Source organism: Pectinophora gossypiella, chromosome 6, assembly GCF_024362695.1.
Source record: "Pectinophora gossypiella chromosome 6, ilPecGoss1.1, whole genome shotgun sequence".
NCBI lineage: Eukaryota > Metazoa > Arthropoda > Insecta > Lepidoptera > Gelechiidae > Pectinophora > Pectinophora gossypiella.
Genome location: NC_065409.1, coordinates 15,309,534 through 15,323,706, shown reverse-complemented (window position 1 = coordinate 15,323,706; position 14,173 = coordinate 15,309,534). Strand labels below are relative to the sequence as shown.

The window sequence follows — 14,173 nt, the reverse complement described above, 5'->3', positions numbered from 1 at the left end:
CCACTGCTGGGGCACGGGCCTTCCCTATGGATGGATAGGGAGATCGGGCTTTAAACCTACCTACCTACTTACTAGTTTTTACTATAATTATATGAGCATTTATAGTTAATTAAATGTTAAATGACAAAAATAACTTACAATCTATAACTGATGGCCAATTTATACAAAAGAAATCTAAGACTACCTCTACAAAATTACAAATTAAACATTAATACAATTAGAAATTAACAATTCAAGACCTTACGTGTCTAATCGTCAAATAATCCCCCCCGAGTTATTCCAGGCGCAAATGGCAAAGGTCCCCATTACACTCGCCGCAGTACCACGTTGTATGGCGATGGACAACCTTTGCACCAAGAAAGAGCCCGCACGCATATCGGACCCCCTCTCCCTATGAGCATTTTAATTATATTTATACAAGATATCATCGCATATATCAACACGTCGGTTTGTATTAAAATAAATTACACCTACAACAACGTTAAGAGAATATAAATTATTCTCGACAAGCGATTCCCTTCGCTTATAACGTAAAGTAGGCATTGCACTTATATTTTCGTAGAATTTACCCTACTTACTTACTTTTTTTTCAAAATAGGTAGATACCATATAGAGCAACACGGGTTTTCTTCCGTCCTTTGGTAGCTAGTTATTTTGAACTCACATTCCATAAATATTTAGAAATAGTTAACTTCCTTATAGCGGGCCTACCCGCTGAGCGTCGTCCGACACGTGGTCACCATTCTAGAGTACAGAATGGTGACCACGTGTCGGACGACGCTCAGCAGTGTTGAGAGTACACAAGTAAGTATATCGTATCGAAGTGTCGACCGAATGTGGAAATGTGTCAAAAGTCTCGCGACACCTACGCTGTAGAGTTGTAATCTTTAAGCTTTATAAATTCATTTTTATTAAGTTCCTTTTTCTCTTGATAATTTTATTTATGGCAATTGATTAAAGCCACTTAACATTACATGCTCCTGAAGGTATTTTGTTATCTTTGCTGTTAAGATAAAGGTGATCATTGATAGTTTATGACGAGATAATAGTATGGATTGGTAATGGTTATTGTAATTTACAAGAAAGGTATAAGCCGTGGTAGCCTAGTTGGTAGAACGCTTGCCTTTCACTTTGAGATTGCAGGTTCGAATCCAGCACAGGCCTAAACCAATGATTGCCAGTTTTCGAATTCATGTTTGAATCATAAATGATTATTACGTGCTCAGCGGTGAAGCAAATCATCGTGAGGAAACCCACATTCCCGAGAAATGCATTTTCGGAGGTATGTTGACGTAACCTGAATTGGGCTGGGTTTTCCTTCGCGGGTTGGAAGGTCAGACAGGCAGTCGCTTCTGTAAAAAACCGGACCTGTCAAATCTTCAGGTTAGGTAAGCGGACTCTGTGAAAAAACGTGATAATGCTAGGGAGATGATGATAGGTCATACTGCGTGTCATTCTTGGTAAAACTAGAAATAAAATGACATTGTTACTTTTTCTATCTCTTCTATAGAGTGGGTTGTAAGGTGCATGACCAACCTCAATCAGCAACCCTGGTGTCAAGGGCGTGACATGGCTTACCTAATCTGTAATGTCCTAACTAACTAGGGATCGCGAGGTGATTTTTTGTAATATGTCCTTACCGGGATTCGAACTCAGCAATCTACTAAATACTCTACTTTCTTTTAGTAAGAGCTAATTTTATCTCCAAAAGAACAGTAACATCATTATATAAATCAACAGGCAACCATTAGTCAATATTTATAGCCGAATAAAGCCGTATTTTTGTACAAAACCCGATAAGCCACTTTTCACTTAACCGACAGATAATAATTCGCGATACAAGACAAAAATGGCTTGAGAAAATTGAATACAGGTTTTAATATATTTTTATAAGACCGGGCCGTGTTAAAATACAGCAATCATCTTCACTGCCCTTTGTAATCAGTGTAAAAATATCTCGAAAATATTTTAAATGCCTACTTGTTATAATTATTATCACTGCACCCTGTTTATAAATATTACAATTGGGCCGTGTTCAAGATAAATTATGAAATTCTGATTATTAAGTACTAGGTAAATAAAGACAGATCTAAAACTAACGAAAAGCATTTTCTCTTTTCTATTTAAGTAACTTATAAGTTCGTTTTTCTTATTATTACGTTTTTCTTGATTAAAATACATATTTATAACATATTATCACGTTTTTCTATGACGCCACAGTGTGCTTTTTCATACAAATTCCATAGTAATTTCGTGTTTTGACGTTTAGTAAAAAGTAACTGATTTGACTAATTAGAAACTAGCCTACTGTAGAATATCATGGTAAGTACTTAAGTAATTAAATGCACATACGGATTGTGAGAGCATAACATAATCTCACGACTATATCTCAATTGGGGTAGACAGAGGTACATCACAAGATTAACCTATACCTACTCTTCACCGAGGTTTCTGTTAGACCATCGCGGTGTGCCGTATCGCCGTTAACGGTCGAGCCAACTGTGTTAGTGAAAACGGCACTTAAGATAAATTAAAAACTCAATGATGCAAGTCCAGTGCCGGAGTTCGAACCGAAGCTCCCCCATAAAATATATGTATATTCGCTCCTGGAATTTCCCTCACTCAGCGCTTATCGCTATCGACTCACTAGGGTCGATTAATTCTTTGAAATATTTTTCCTCCCAGACAACGCCCTGAGCCGAGGTTCGCGCCCAACTGGGCACCCCAGGCCTGTTGTCTTAAACGTTGTACCGGGTGTGAGCCTTCAGCGCTCTCCATTTGTCCGGCCAAGTAGTTAATGTCATCTGCGGCAAATCTACAATAAGTCACGTCAAAAAAAAAAAGCTCCTGGAATCCCTATATGGGTGCACTGGCCTAAAGTTGTTAGACGAAAGTCTATTTGTAAGTAACGATCGAAAGGGGTATGGATCGTACTCCACCAATGCTGCTCCAGGGCATGTTTTTTTCTACAATCTGATTATCTGAAGCAGAAGACTACATCCCCATTACTTCAGTAATTCTATCGAAGGAGGCGTAATCTGCGCATGTCCCGGCCGTTGACAGCCGGTATTGTTTGCATGTGGGCGGGGGTTAATGACCTCGCGGCCTTGTGCGCATACGCATAGGCCACGCGTTGTTATGTCATTGCAAGGTCGGGAAGTGGCCCGGCCAAGTGGTGAATGCAGGGCGAGGAAAATTTTAATTGGCACGTGTTTAGTGCAGATATTGGAAGTGCTTTTGAGTACGAAGTATTTATGCAATTTTATTACTTAGTTCAAAACCAGATGGGATCTCTTAGCACTCTCCATTTGTCCGGCCAAGTAAATTTACTATAAGTCACGTAAAGAAAAAAAAGATGGGCACTGTACATCTACCTTTTGTGCCTACTTAAGTATTAGAATACAATACAACCCCACTAAACTATTGATCCTACTTATTACATTTTTTAAACTGTCATTTAAAAAATAATTAAGCTACTGATGTGTCATTTTTTTTTGTTTCTGGCAATAGAACTTTCCAGGCTACATTCCCCAAAAATAATAGAGGTGGCGCTGTCTAGATTTAACGTGATAATTAACTGTTTTCTCATTAATCGACGTACATACATACATACATACATAAACTCACGCCTGTAATCCCAAATGGGGTGGGCAGAGCCACAAGTAATCAAAGACAACTTGCAGCCACTGTTGATACGAAGTCCTAAGATGGATATGATGAACCTTATGGTGATAAGGGATCAGCCTATCGCCCATAACATTAGTCCATCATGTTAGAGGACGCAATCCCTCTGTCGGTTTTTACGACATGCCCGGGAAGACAAGCAGCTCGTGTTCTATGTTTTTTATTTGCTCCCAGAACAGCATAGAAGCAGTATTGATCGACGTAATTATTAAAAAATATAATGTATTGGCAGAAGCACATATTAAAATAATTGTTGCTTGATATTTGGACCACAAAAAAAAGTTTTCATCTCGAGCTCCTCCGTGCTTCGGAAGGCACGTTAAACCGTTGGTCCCGGCTGCATTAGCAGTCGTTAATAACCATCAATCCGCACTGGGCCCGCGTGATGGTTTAAGGCCCGATCTCCCTATCCATCCATAGGGGAGGCCCGTGCCCCAGCAGTGGGGACGTTAATGGGCTGATGATGATGATTTGGATCACATTATTATGTACAATATTTTACTACCTATATTGCTTCTCTTTATTTTGGTCAGAATAATAATGGGCGGAAGATGTATTGTAATTTGCGCCTGGGTGTAATAATATATACCCAAAAACAAAGATAAAAGATGCGTATGTCTGTTATACTCCCTCCGGTTGATTGAGGGGAGACCTGTGCCCAGCAGTGGGACGTATTTAAGCTGTTTATGTTTTATGTTATGTCTGTTATCCATGAAATTGGACGTTTAAACGAAGACAACTTTGAACAGCGCCATCTATATTATTCTTGGTGAACGTAGCCTGGAAAGTTCGTCATTGCTAAAGATGACACATTTGTTAACATGAAGTTGTTAGTCAACTGTTCATTATATGCAAATTGATATCGCGGTTGAAAGATAAACGTTACCAAGAAACGCCTTACGATGTTTTTTGCCACTCGCTTGGGGTATTTTATTTACCTACATATCTTCCAAAATAATCATAAAAAATATATTTAAAAGATAATGTAAGACGACACGCAAGCAATGAAAGTTATTAGCATAAATGAAGGGCTTATAACGGCCTCCATTTTCCAGTGGTTCTTGAGCGTTGGGCTCACGATCCGGAGTTCTTGTAGGCATAGAATAAGGAATAATCCATACTTCATCATCATCAGCCCATTAACGTCCCCACTGCTGGGGCACGGGCCTTCCCTATGGATGAATAGGGAGATCGGGCCTTAAACCATCACGCGGGCCCAGTGCGGATTGATGGTTATTAACGACTGCTAATGCAGCCGGGACCAACGGCTTAACGTGCCTTCCGAAGCACGGAGGGGCTCGAGATGAAAACTTTTTTTTTGTGGTCACCCATCCTATGACCGGCCTTTGCGAAAGTTGCTTTACTTCAACAATCGCAGACCGAACGCGTTAACCTCTGCGCCACCGAGCTCCTCCATCCTTACTAATCCATACTTACTAATATTATAATCCATACTTACTAATATTATATTAAATACAAAACTTTATGTGTGTGTGTCTGTGTGTCTGTCTGTTTGTTCGTCCGTCTTCATGGCAAAACTGAGCGACGAATTGATGTGGTTTTTTTACATAGGCTATTTTTTGTCTCTTTCCAACCTCCACTTCCCTAAAATAGGGGGTGAAATTCCGCAATTTTCAAGTTGGAAAGCTAAAAATTGGTATGCGGTCTATTTGTAAGTAACAAAAAAATCGTGCATCATTTTTTTTTTTTTGCAAATCTACCTCCAACCCTTTCAAAGAGTAGAAGCTAAAAACTGGTACATTAGGATTATAATTATGTCGTTTTGTCGATTGGTGCTATAAGTCATGTCAAGGTAGGTATGAAGTACCGGGTGAGAGCATTCAGCGCTCCCCATTTGTCCGGCCAAGTAGTTAATGCCATCTGCGGCAAATCTACAATTATACTTATGCTTCGTCCTCGAGATTAGAATTACATGTAGTAGCACGTATCGTCTCGCCATTCGATCCACTATAGTTTAAAGCACAGTAAATAAAAATTAAGGGGGGTAGATTCATACTGACGGCCGCGCAGCCACCTGGCTCGCGTACCGGACATATTCATTCACGTTTTTGTGCTCCGTCGTTCACCACGTATATTTTCGATATTTCGATACATCGGACCTTCAATTCGTTTAATCAAAAATATGCCTAAAAGACATCATGAAGACGAAGATAGTGATGAATACTTACGCAGGAAAATACGAAAAATTGAAAAAAAATTGAACAAACGTAAAAAACGAACTCGGCGTATCTCGTCAAGTACCAGCAGTTCCGTTTCACCGGTGGCTATCACGCCTGAACCGTCGATAATCGAAGGTAATTACACGTTTTATTTACTTATAAGTGCAAAGAAAATTAAATAAAATAGGATAAATTGTGGGTAAATGTGCTGTGTACATCTTATGGGGATGTGACCTTCACTTTTATTTTATGCAATGTGGATAGTTTTTAAGGACTATCTCGTGCAGAAAATGCCTACTTATTTACCTTAGAGTTATATTTTTACAGTGCTGTGTACATCTCATGGGGATGTGACCTTCACTTTTATTTTATGCAATGTGGATAGTTTTTAAGGACTATCTCGTGCAGAAAATGCCTACTTATTTACCTTAGAGTTATATTTTTACAGTGCTGTGTACATCTCATGGGGATGTGACCTTCACTCTTAAAAATATGCAATGTGGATAGTTTATAGGGACTATCCCGTGCAAAAACTATGCAATACTATTGTATAATATATAAAAAGCCGTTGGTATAATATACTAATAAAATGATAATAAGAAACAATTCATATTGTCATTGTGTGTCTGATTATTCGTTATTTAAACGTTCTGTTTGAAATAATTTCAGACGCACCGGATGTGCCACTGTCTGAAGAGACTCAGGAGATTGGCGAAATCAATCCAGGTCCCTCATCTATAGAAAAACAGACAGAGGATATAATTGACCTGGATGAACTGGACAGTGACATATTAAATCTTCTCGGAGACACTCCAAACAAGACCAAAAAATATGGTCCTAAGATTCAAAAGGACTTGGCTATCCGATGGGAACATCTTGCTACATCTGGACTATCCAAAGATTCTAGAAAAGAATTGATCGAAAAACACTTAATCCCGGAAAATTGCAAAATGATTTATGCACCTACACTAAACCCCGAAATAAAAGCTGCACTTTCGGAATTACTTGTAAAAAAAGACAAGGCAATTGAAAACAAACAGAAACAGTTAGCTGCTGCTATATCATGTTTAGCGGAGGCGTTAACCAGATCCTTCTCATTAGAACATAAAGATTCTATTGTAATCAAACTAATGATCGAGGCGGGTCGTCTTATGTGTGATACTCAACACACTGAATCTATGACCAGGCGCAGCTTCATATGCTCCAGCATTATAAAATTTTTAACAAAAAAAAACCGACTTCAAACGCAAAACTAAAAAGCAATAAATAAATTTACTTCGCACAAAGTAATTAGTACGTATTTTCAATTAGTTAATTATTTTATAAATCTGAATCCGGTGCCAAGGAAATGCTACAACGAAGTACCGATTCATATATTTTTCAATACTGATTGTTTTGTAATTTTTGTTTGACATTGTTTTGTAATTGCTTTGATATCGGTATTAAACAATATTGTGTGTACATAGTAATTTGATATTGTAGTAGGGTTGTTGTAGCATTTACTTGGCACCGACTTCAGAATTATAAAATAATTAACTAATTGAAAATACGTACTAATTACTTTGTGCGAAGTAAATTTATTTATTGCTTTTTAGTTTTGCGTTTGAAGTCGGTTTTTTTTTGTTAAAAATTTTATTTTATTTTACGATTTTAAGTGATGGTTAGACCGAGCAAGGATGCAGACAGACAGATTTTCTGATTTATATTCATATATAATAATATAATATATATATAATATAATATATTATTAGTAGTGATCACAATTATTATTGATGAACATGTTTACACACACACACTCACACACGCGCTAACGCACACGAGCACACGCGCACGTACACACGCACACACACACACACACACACCACACACACACACACACAGACACACACACGCGCGCACACACACGCACACACACACACACATGTGTATGTGTACATACACACATGTGGATGTCAGTGGAAGCTGCTATCATACACACTCACGCTTACATATAGATACAGTAGATTTCGCGTGGTTCGCTCGCTGCTAAAACAGCTCGCGTGTCCTGTTTATTCGAAACTATCCCTCTTCGTATGGCGGCCATCTTGTTTTTTCCGCCACTTTGTTCTTTTTCACCGGCGACAGAATTTGACCAAGATTTAAATGGGTGTCGTGGAAACAAACAAAATCCAGGTGCAATAGTTTGCCAGGCCGTAGGATGTCTCCCTGATTGGAGCAGTTTTCAAAGATGACGTTCCGATCTCACGCCTATACATCATTTTTACCCCCAAGACATAATTTTGTATGGCGGCCATCTTGTTTTTTCGCCATTTTGTATTTTTTTCACCGGCCATTAAATTCGACCAAGATTTAAATAGGTTTCGTGAAAGAAAAATTGGTTCAGGTGTGATAGTTTCGCCAGGCCGTAGGGTGTCACCCTGATGCGGAGCAGTTTTCGAAAATCGGGAAGTATTTCCATACTTAACATGACGATCCGACCACAACCCCGATATATATTTTATATCCCGAGACATTTTCTGAAAAAACAAAATTGTGTATGGCGGCCATCTTGTTTTTCCGCCATTTTGTTTTTTTTTACGCGCTATGGAATTTGACCAAGATTTAAATAAGTGCTCTGAAAGAAATATTGGTTCACGTGCGATAGTTTTGCCAGGCCGTAGAGTATCTCTCTGATGCGGAGCAGTTTTTGGTGATCAGAAAGTATTTCCGTACTCTACATGACGTTTTGAGTAAGCGCCCCATACATTATTTTTACCCAAACGGGCTTCTTCCAAAATCGACAAAATTTTGTATGGCGGCCATCTTTTTTTTTCCGCCATTTTGTTTTTTTGCACCGGCGATTGGATTTGATCAAGATTTAAATACGTTTCGTGAAAGAAAAATTGCTCCAGGTTGTATAGTTTTGCCAGGCCATAGGGTATCTCCCTGATGCTGACCATTTTTCGAAGGCCGGGAAGTTTTCCCGAAGCCTAAAGATCGATCCGATCAATATGACTTACAAACGCACTAGTCGCTCCTACGATTTTTGAAAATTCCCCTCGATTTCTCTGGTCTTCCATCATCAGATCCTGACTTCCTTGACATGGGACCCCCTTGGGTATATCTCCTTTCAAACAAAAAAGAATTATCAAAATCGGTTCATATACGACGAAGATATGCCCGAACAAACATAAAAAAAAAAAAAAAAAATATACGGTCGAATTGAGAACCTCCTCCTTTTTTGAAGTCGGTAAAAAAAGACGTAAAGGACCAGCTTTACGAAACAGAGATTGACGCTTTTCTTTTTGGGGAAAAACTTGCAGAAACATTGAAAACAGCTAAGGCTATCAACAAATCTGGTTTAGAGATAAAGATTAACCAATCTGCAAAAGCACCTACTAAGGGACGAACATCACGTGGTTTAAACTTCAAAGCTCCACTCCCGAACAGCAGGCAGCCGGCAGTGGCAGCAAACAGACGTCAGGAGCCTGCTCAAGCAGCGGCCACACCGACGCGGCGTCAACAGGGCCCACCAGGCCCGCCGCCGCAGCCGCAGCAGCAGCAGCCACTGCAGCAGCGCTCGAGGAATCGTGCGCAAACACGCCAGTAGACTCGGTATGTCCAGCTGGCCGTTTATCGCTTTTTTACCACCAATGGTGTCTCTTAACGAAGGATCGAATTATACTGTCGTGGATTAAAGGATACAAGATACCCTTTAATGCCCCAGTCAAACAGTCAAGAACCCCTAATTCTCAAGGGGGTTCAGCATCAGAAATGATGCAGTACAGAGAGGCTATTAACGACCTTATACAAACAGGAGCTGTATCTGAGTGCTTACCCTGTGAAGGGCAGTACTTATCTAGTTATTTTCTCATCAAAAAGAGTAATGGAAAAAATCGTTTCATTTTAAATCTGAAATCTTTAAATAAATTTGTTGAGACTCATCATTTCAAATTAGAAGACCTTCGTACGACCTTAAAGTTAATTTCAAAGGGAGATTATATGGCCTCTCTGGACTTAAAAGATGCGTATTTTTTATTACCCATAGACACTGAACATAAAAAGTATTTACGTTTTCAATGGCAAGATAAATTATTTCAATTTAATGTACTGCCATTCGGGCTCAATACTGCACCTTTTGTTTTTACAAAATTACTTAAACCGGTAATGTGTCTCTTGAGGTCGCTCGGTCTGTTATCTACTATATACCTAGACGATATATGTTGCATAGGATCTAATTATGATAATTGTTTGCGTAATGTCACACAAACAAGATCTATTCTGGAGTCATTGGGGTTTATCATAAACGTAGACAAAAGTTGTCTCGTTCCTGACACGTCATGTAAATATCTTGGCTTTATTATTGACTCCAAAAATTTCCATATCAGTTTAACAAACGAGAAAAGACAAGTCATTACCGATGAATTGAGAAGATTTTGCCAACTGACTCGATGTACTATTAGGAGTTTCGCTCGGCTGGTCGGTCTCCTAACCTCGGCTTGCCCAGCTATACAGTATGGTTGGCTTTACACCAAACAGTTTGAGAGGTGTAAATACCTAGCGTTACTTGGAAATAATGATTATGATAGTCATATTAACTTACCCCATTATTTACAAGGTGACTTTCAGTGGTGGCTAAATTCTGTAAAATATTCTATTAATCCTATTAGAGAAGATAATTACTCCATGGAAATTTTTTCCGATGCTAGCAAAAAAGGATGGGGGGTGGCATGTGGCGAGGAGACCGCCAGTGGCCAGTGGAGTCGTGAAGAAAGTTCTAGGCACATTAATCATTTGGAATTAATGGCAGCATTGTTTGGCATACAAATTTTTGCATCTGATAAACACGATTGTCAAATTCTGTTAAGGATCGATAATACAACTGCTATTTCATACGTCAATAGAATGGGAGGAGTACGCTTTCCCCATCTTAACAAATTATCCAAAGATATTTGGCAGTTTTGTGAGAAACGAAACATATTTGTGTTCGCGTCGTACATTAGCTCTCAAGACAATGAAATAGCAGATGCGGAATCGAGGAAATCTCATCCCGATACAGAGTGGGAGCTGAGTGACTCAGCTTTTGAAATGATTATAAGGAACCTGGGACAACCCGAAGTTGATTTATTTGCGACCCGAATTAATAAGAAGTGTTCTAAATATGTGTCCTGGCATAGAGACCCAGGTGCATATGCTATTAATGCATTTACTGTCGATTGGAATGCTCAATACTTTTACGCATTCCCTCCTTTTGCAATAATACTAAAAGTATTAAAGAAAATTATCACCGATAGGGCTGAAGGTATTGTCGTAGTTCCTGTATGGCCTACTCAGGCCTGGTTCCCACTCTATCATGAGTTATTATGTTCTGAAATTGTAATCCTTGGTTCTTGCGATAATGCCCTGTTTTCTGTTTCCAACAGCAGCAACATCCGGCCGAAGCTCACTCTTATGGCCGGGAGATTATCCGGAAGGCATTCCTGAGAAGATGTGTGCCTCTTAATTCTTTAGACATAATATGTTCATCTTTATCAGATAATTCTTATAAACAATATGAGTGTGCATTCAGACGTTGGTCTAATTTCTGTAATCAAAACAGCATTGATTTTTTCGAGGCGTCTATTCCAAATATCATGTATTTCCTGACAGAGGTTTTCAATACTGGTGCCCAATACGGTACTCTGAATAGCTATCGGTCGGCATTATCTTTGATAATGGGAGCAAGAGTAGGATCTGACGACAGAATACAAAGGCTGTTTAAAGGTTTTTTTAAACTGCGCCCAGCTTCACCTAGGTACAACGTCACCTGGGACCCTTCAATAGTTCTCGAATATCTGTCCACGTTGACCCCAATTACTATAGACACATTATCAAAGAAGACTGTAACGCTGTTGGCATTAGTGACTGCCCATAGGGTACAGACACTATCAAAAATAAATATAAAAAACATTGAGATATCTGCTAACAGCATTAGTATAAAAATTCCGGATCTCCTTAAGACATCTCGTCCAGGTGCATTGCAGCCAAACCTTTATCTTCCTTTCTTTAGTAGCCAGCCAAAAATTTGTCCGGCTCAAGCGGTACTAGATTACTTGGAGTTAACAAAACATTTGCGAGCTAGTGTTGAAAACCTCTTCATTAGCTGTAAGAAGCCTTTTAGGGCCGTAACATCTCAAACAATTAGTAGATGGATTAGAAATGTATTGTCTGAGAGTGGAATAAATACATCTATGTTCAGTGCACACTCGACTAGGCACGCCGCTACATCCCGTGCTCAACGACAGGGTGTCAATATCGACACCATAAGAAACACAGCAGGATGGAGCGGCACCTCTAGCGTGTTCGCGAGATATTATCAAAGACCAATCATTAATAATAATAACGAGTTTGCTCTGGCAATTTTGAATACAGATCACAATCAAAATAATTCATTGTAATAATTTTGTGTAGTGAAAATTATTGTGTAGAAATATACATTTTGTTTTTTCTTTACAAAACATTTTTTTAATAATATTTCAACCTCATCATTCTTTCAAAATCTACATGTAATTCTAATCTCGAGGACGAAGCATAAGTATAATTGATGATTAAACGAACTTACCTAAGTGATGTTCTATCATAATTATACGAAGGCTTCGTCCGAAGAGATTAGCTCCCGCCCACCCTAATAACCCATTGATGCTGAAATATTATTTATTAGGTCTCTCAACTAAATGAATATGTCCGGTACGCGAGCCAGGTGGCTGCGCGGCCGTCAGTATGAATCTACCCCCCTTAATTTTTATTTACTGTGCTTTAAACTATAGTGGATCGAATGGCGAGACGATACGTGCTACTACATGTAATTCTAATCTCTTCGGACGAAGCCTTCGTATAATTATGATAGAACATCACTTAGGTAAGTTCGTTTAATCATCAATAAGTCACGTCAAAAAAAAAGGTATGAAGTGTCCGGGGTGTGGTAGTGTAAGAAGTCCTTAAGCTGGACAGTCATGATATCCTTTTATGAAATAAAAAAGAATAATATGAGTACCTACTTAATTAAACTTCACTTTTGACAGTAAAACAAAATGAGCAATGTTGGACTGGCCGTTTCTGATATCTCTATAGACTCCTTTGATATTAAGAGAAAATTAATTTTAAAAATAAAATAAGCAATAAATTTTGGCGGCACAAACGAGTGCTCGTCAGAAATGTCCATAAAATCGATAAAATCAAACTTTATTGCCTTAAACAAATGGAATATGGCGCATAACTTTAGAGGCTAACGTATCTTCAAATACCGTTGCTTTTAAAATTAATTCCTCGTTTTGAAAGTAGGTACCTAAATCGAGAATTTAATTGTTAAGATAACGGATGTAATTACTAACTTAACCCTAATTAGCTTTAGATTGCCAAGATTAAGAAAAATCGCCATTTTAACTGCTTAGTAGGTAGCTACAGACACGAGCATTAGTCATGTTGTACATTGGTACCATGTCACATTAACTTTTTTGATAAATTGAACTTCAAGTCTCACTAAATGTCAAGTATGTTAGTTTGACAGAGTTCTAAAGTGGGAGCATGATAAATATTGCTAATGACTGTACTTAAGATCGCTAAAGATATGACATACCTAACCCAACTATACTATAGATACCTTGCTATCCATCTTAATTATGTATAAGATTCATCATGAATTTAAGAGCCACGCTCTTGTCGGTGTAGCATTTTCCATGCTACTTTTTTAGGGAAAAATAGGGCAGTGGTTTCCCTCTTGCCTTCCACCCCACAGTACTCTGTCTGACGCAAGTGGGATGGCGCCCAGAGTAGTCTATTACAAAGCCATACTAGAACTCCTGTCCTCCGCCTCTGAATAGTACTGACAGTTACTGCTGCCCTCTGTCAGGTTCCAGGTTAGAGTCCCTGTGACTTGCCCCTTCCGTCCTGCATTGCCGTACGTATAAGATTATTATTTACTAATTAAGAAGATTTATCACTTATAAATAAATATGGCCGTAAGTTCCCCCAATGGAATAGAATATATTTCTACCTTTGCAGCCTCTATCCACTCGCTGCAGCTGAGTAAGGTTCTCTCTTCCTCCTCCCAATTCTTTGTAGGGCTTGTGAAAGTCCTTACATTGACAAAGGACCTATGATTAGTGTTTGTTAGGATTTGTACCCGTTGTGCTGACACTCCCGTGCATTCCAGGATTAAATGGGAGGCATAGTGCGTAGGATAAAAGCTGTCTGCTATAATAGTCCTGTAAAGGATCTGTCACGCGTAACTTTGTCCGCATTCGGGGACTATACGAAATATATTTGATAATTTAAAAATAAAGAACTAAGAT

The 14,173-nt window shown here is 38.8% G+C and overlaps 3 protein-coding genes across 4 annotated transcripts in view; 2 read left to right on the top strand and 1 right to left on the bottom strand.

Moving 5' to 3' along the window:
- The window catches only part of LOC126367801 (dnaJ homolog subfamily C member 1), a 215,951-nt gene that overhangs the window by 98,035 nt on the left and 103,743 nt on the right, over positions 1–14,173 (bottom strand). The window lies entirely within an intron of this gene.
- LOC126367815 (uncharacterized) overlaps positions 1–14,173 on the top strand; it is an 81,404-nt gene that overhangs the window by 55,111 nt on the left and 12,120 nt on the right. The window lies entirely within an intron of this gene.
- LOC126367670 (uncharacterized) lies at positions 5,764–9,453 on the top strand. The gene is made up of 3 exons (XM_050011299.1): positions 5,764–6,026; positions 6,465–7,073; positions 9,095–9,453. The coding sequence occupies exons 1-3, from the start codon at positions 5,828–5,830 to the stop codon at positions 9,451–9,453; spliced, it is 1,167 nt and encodes a 388-aa protein (XP_049867256.1). The 5' UTR covers positions 5,764–5,827.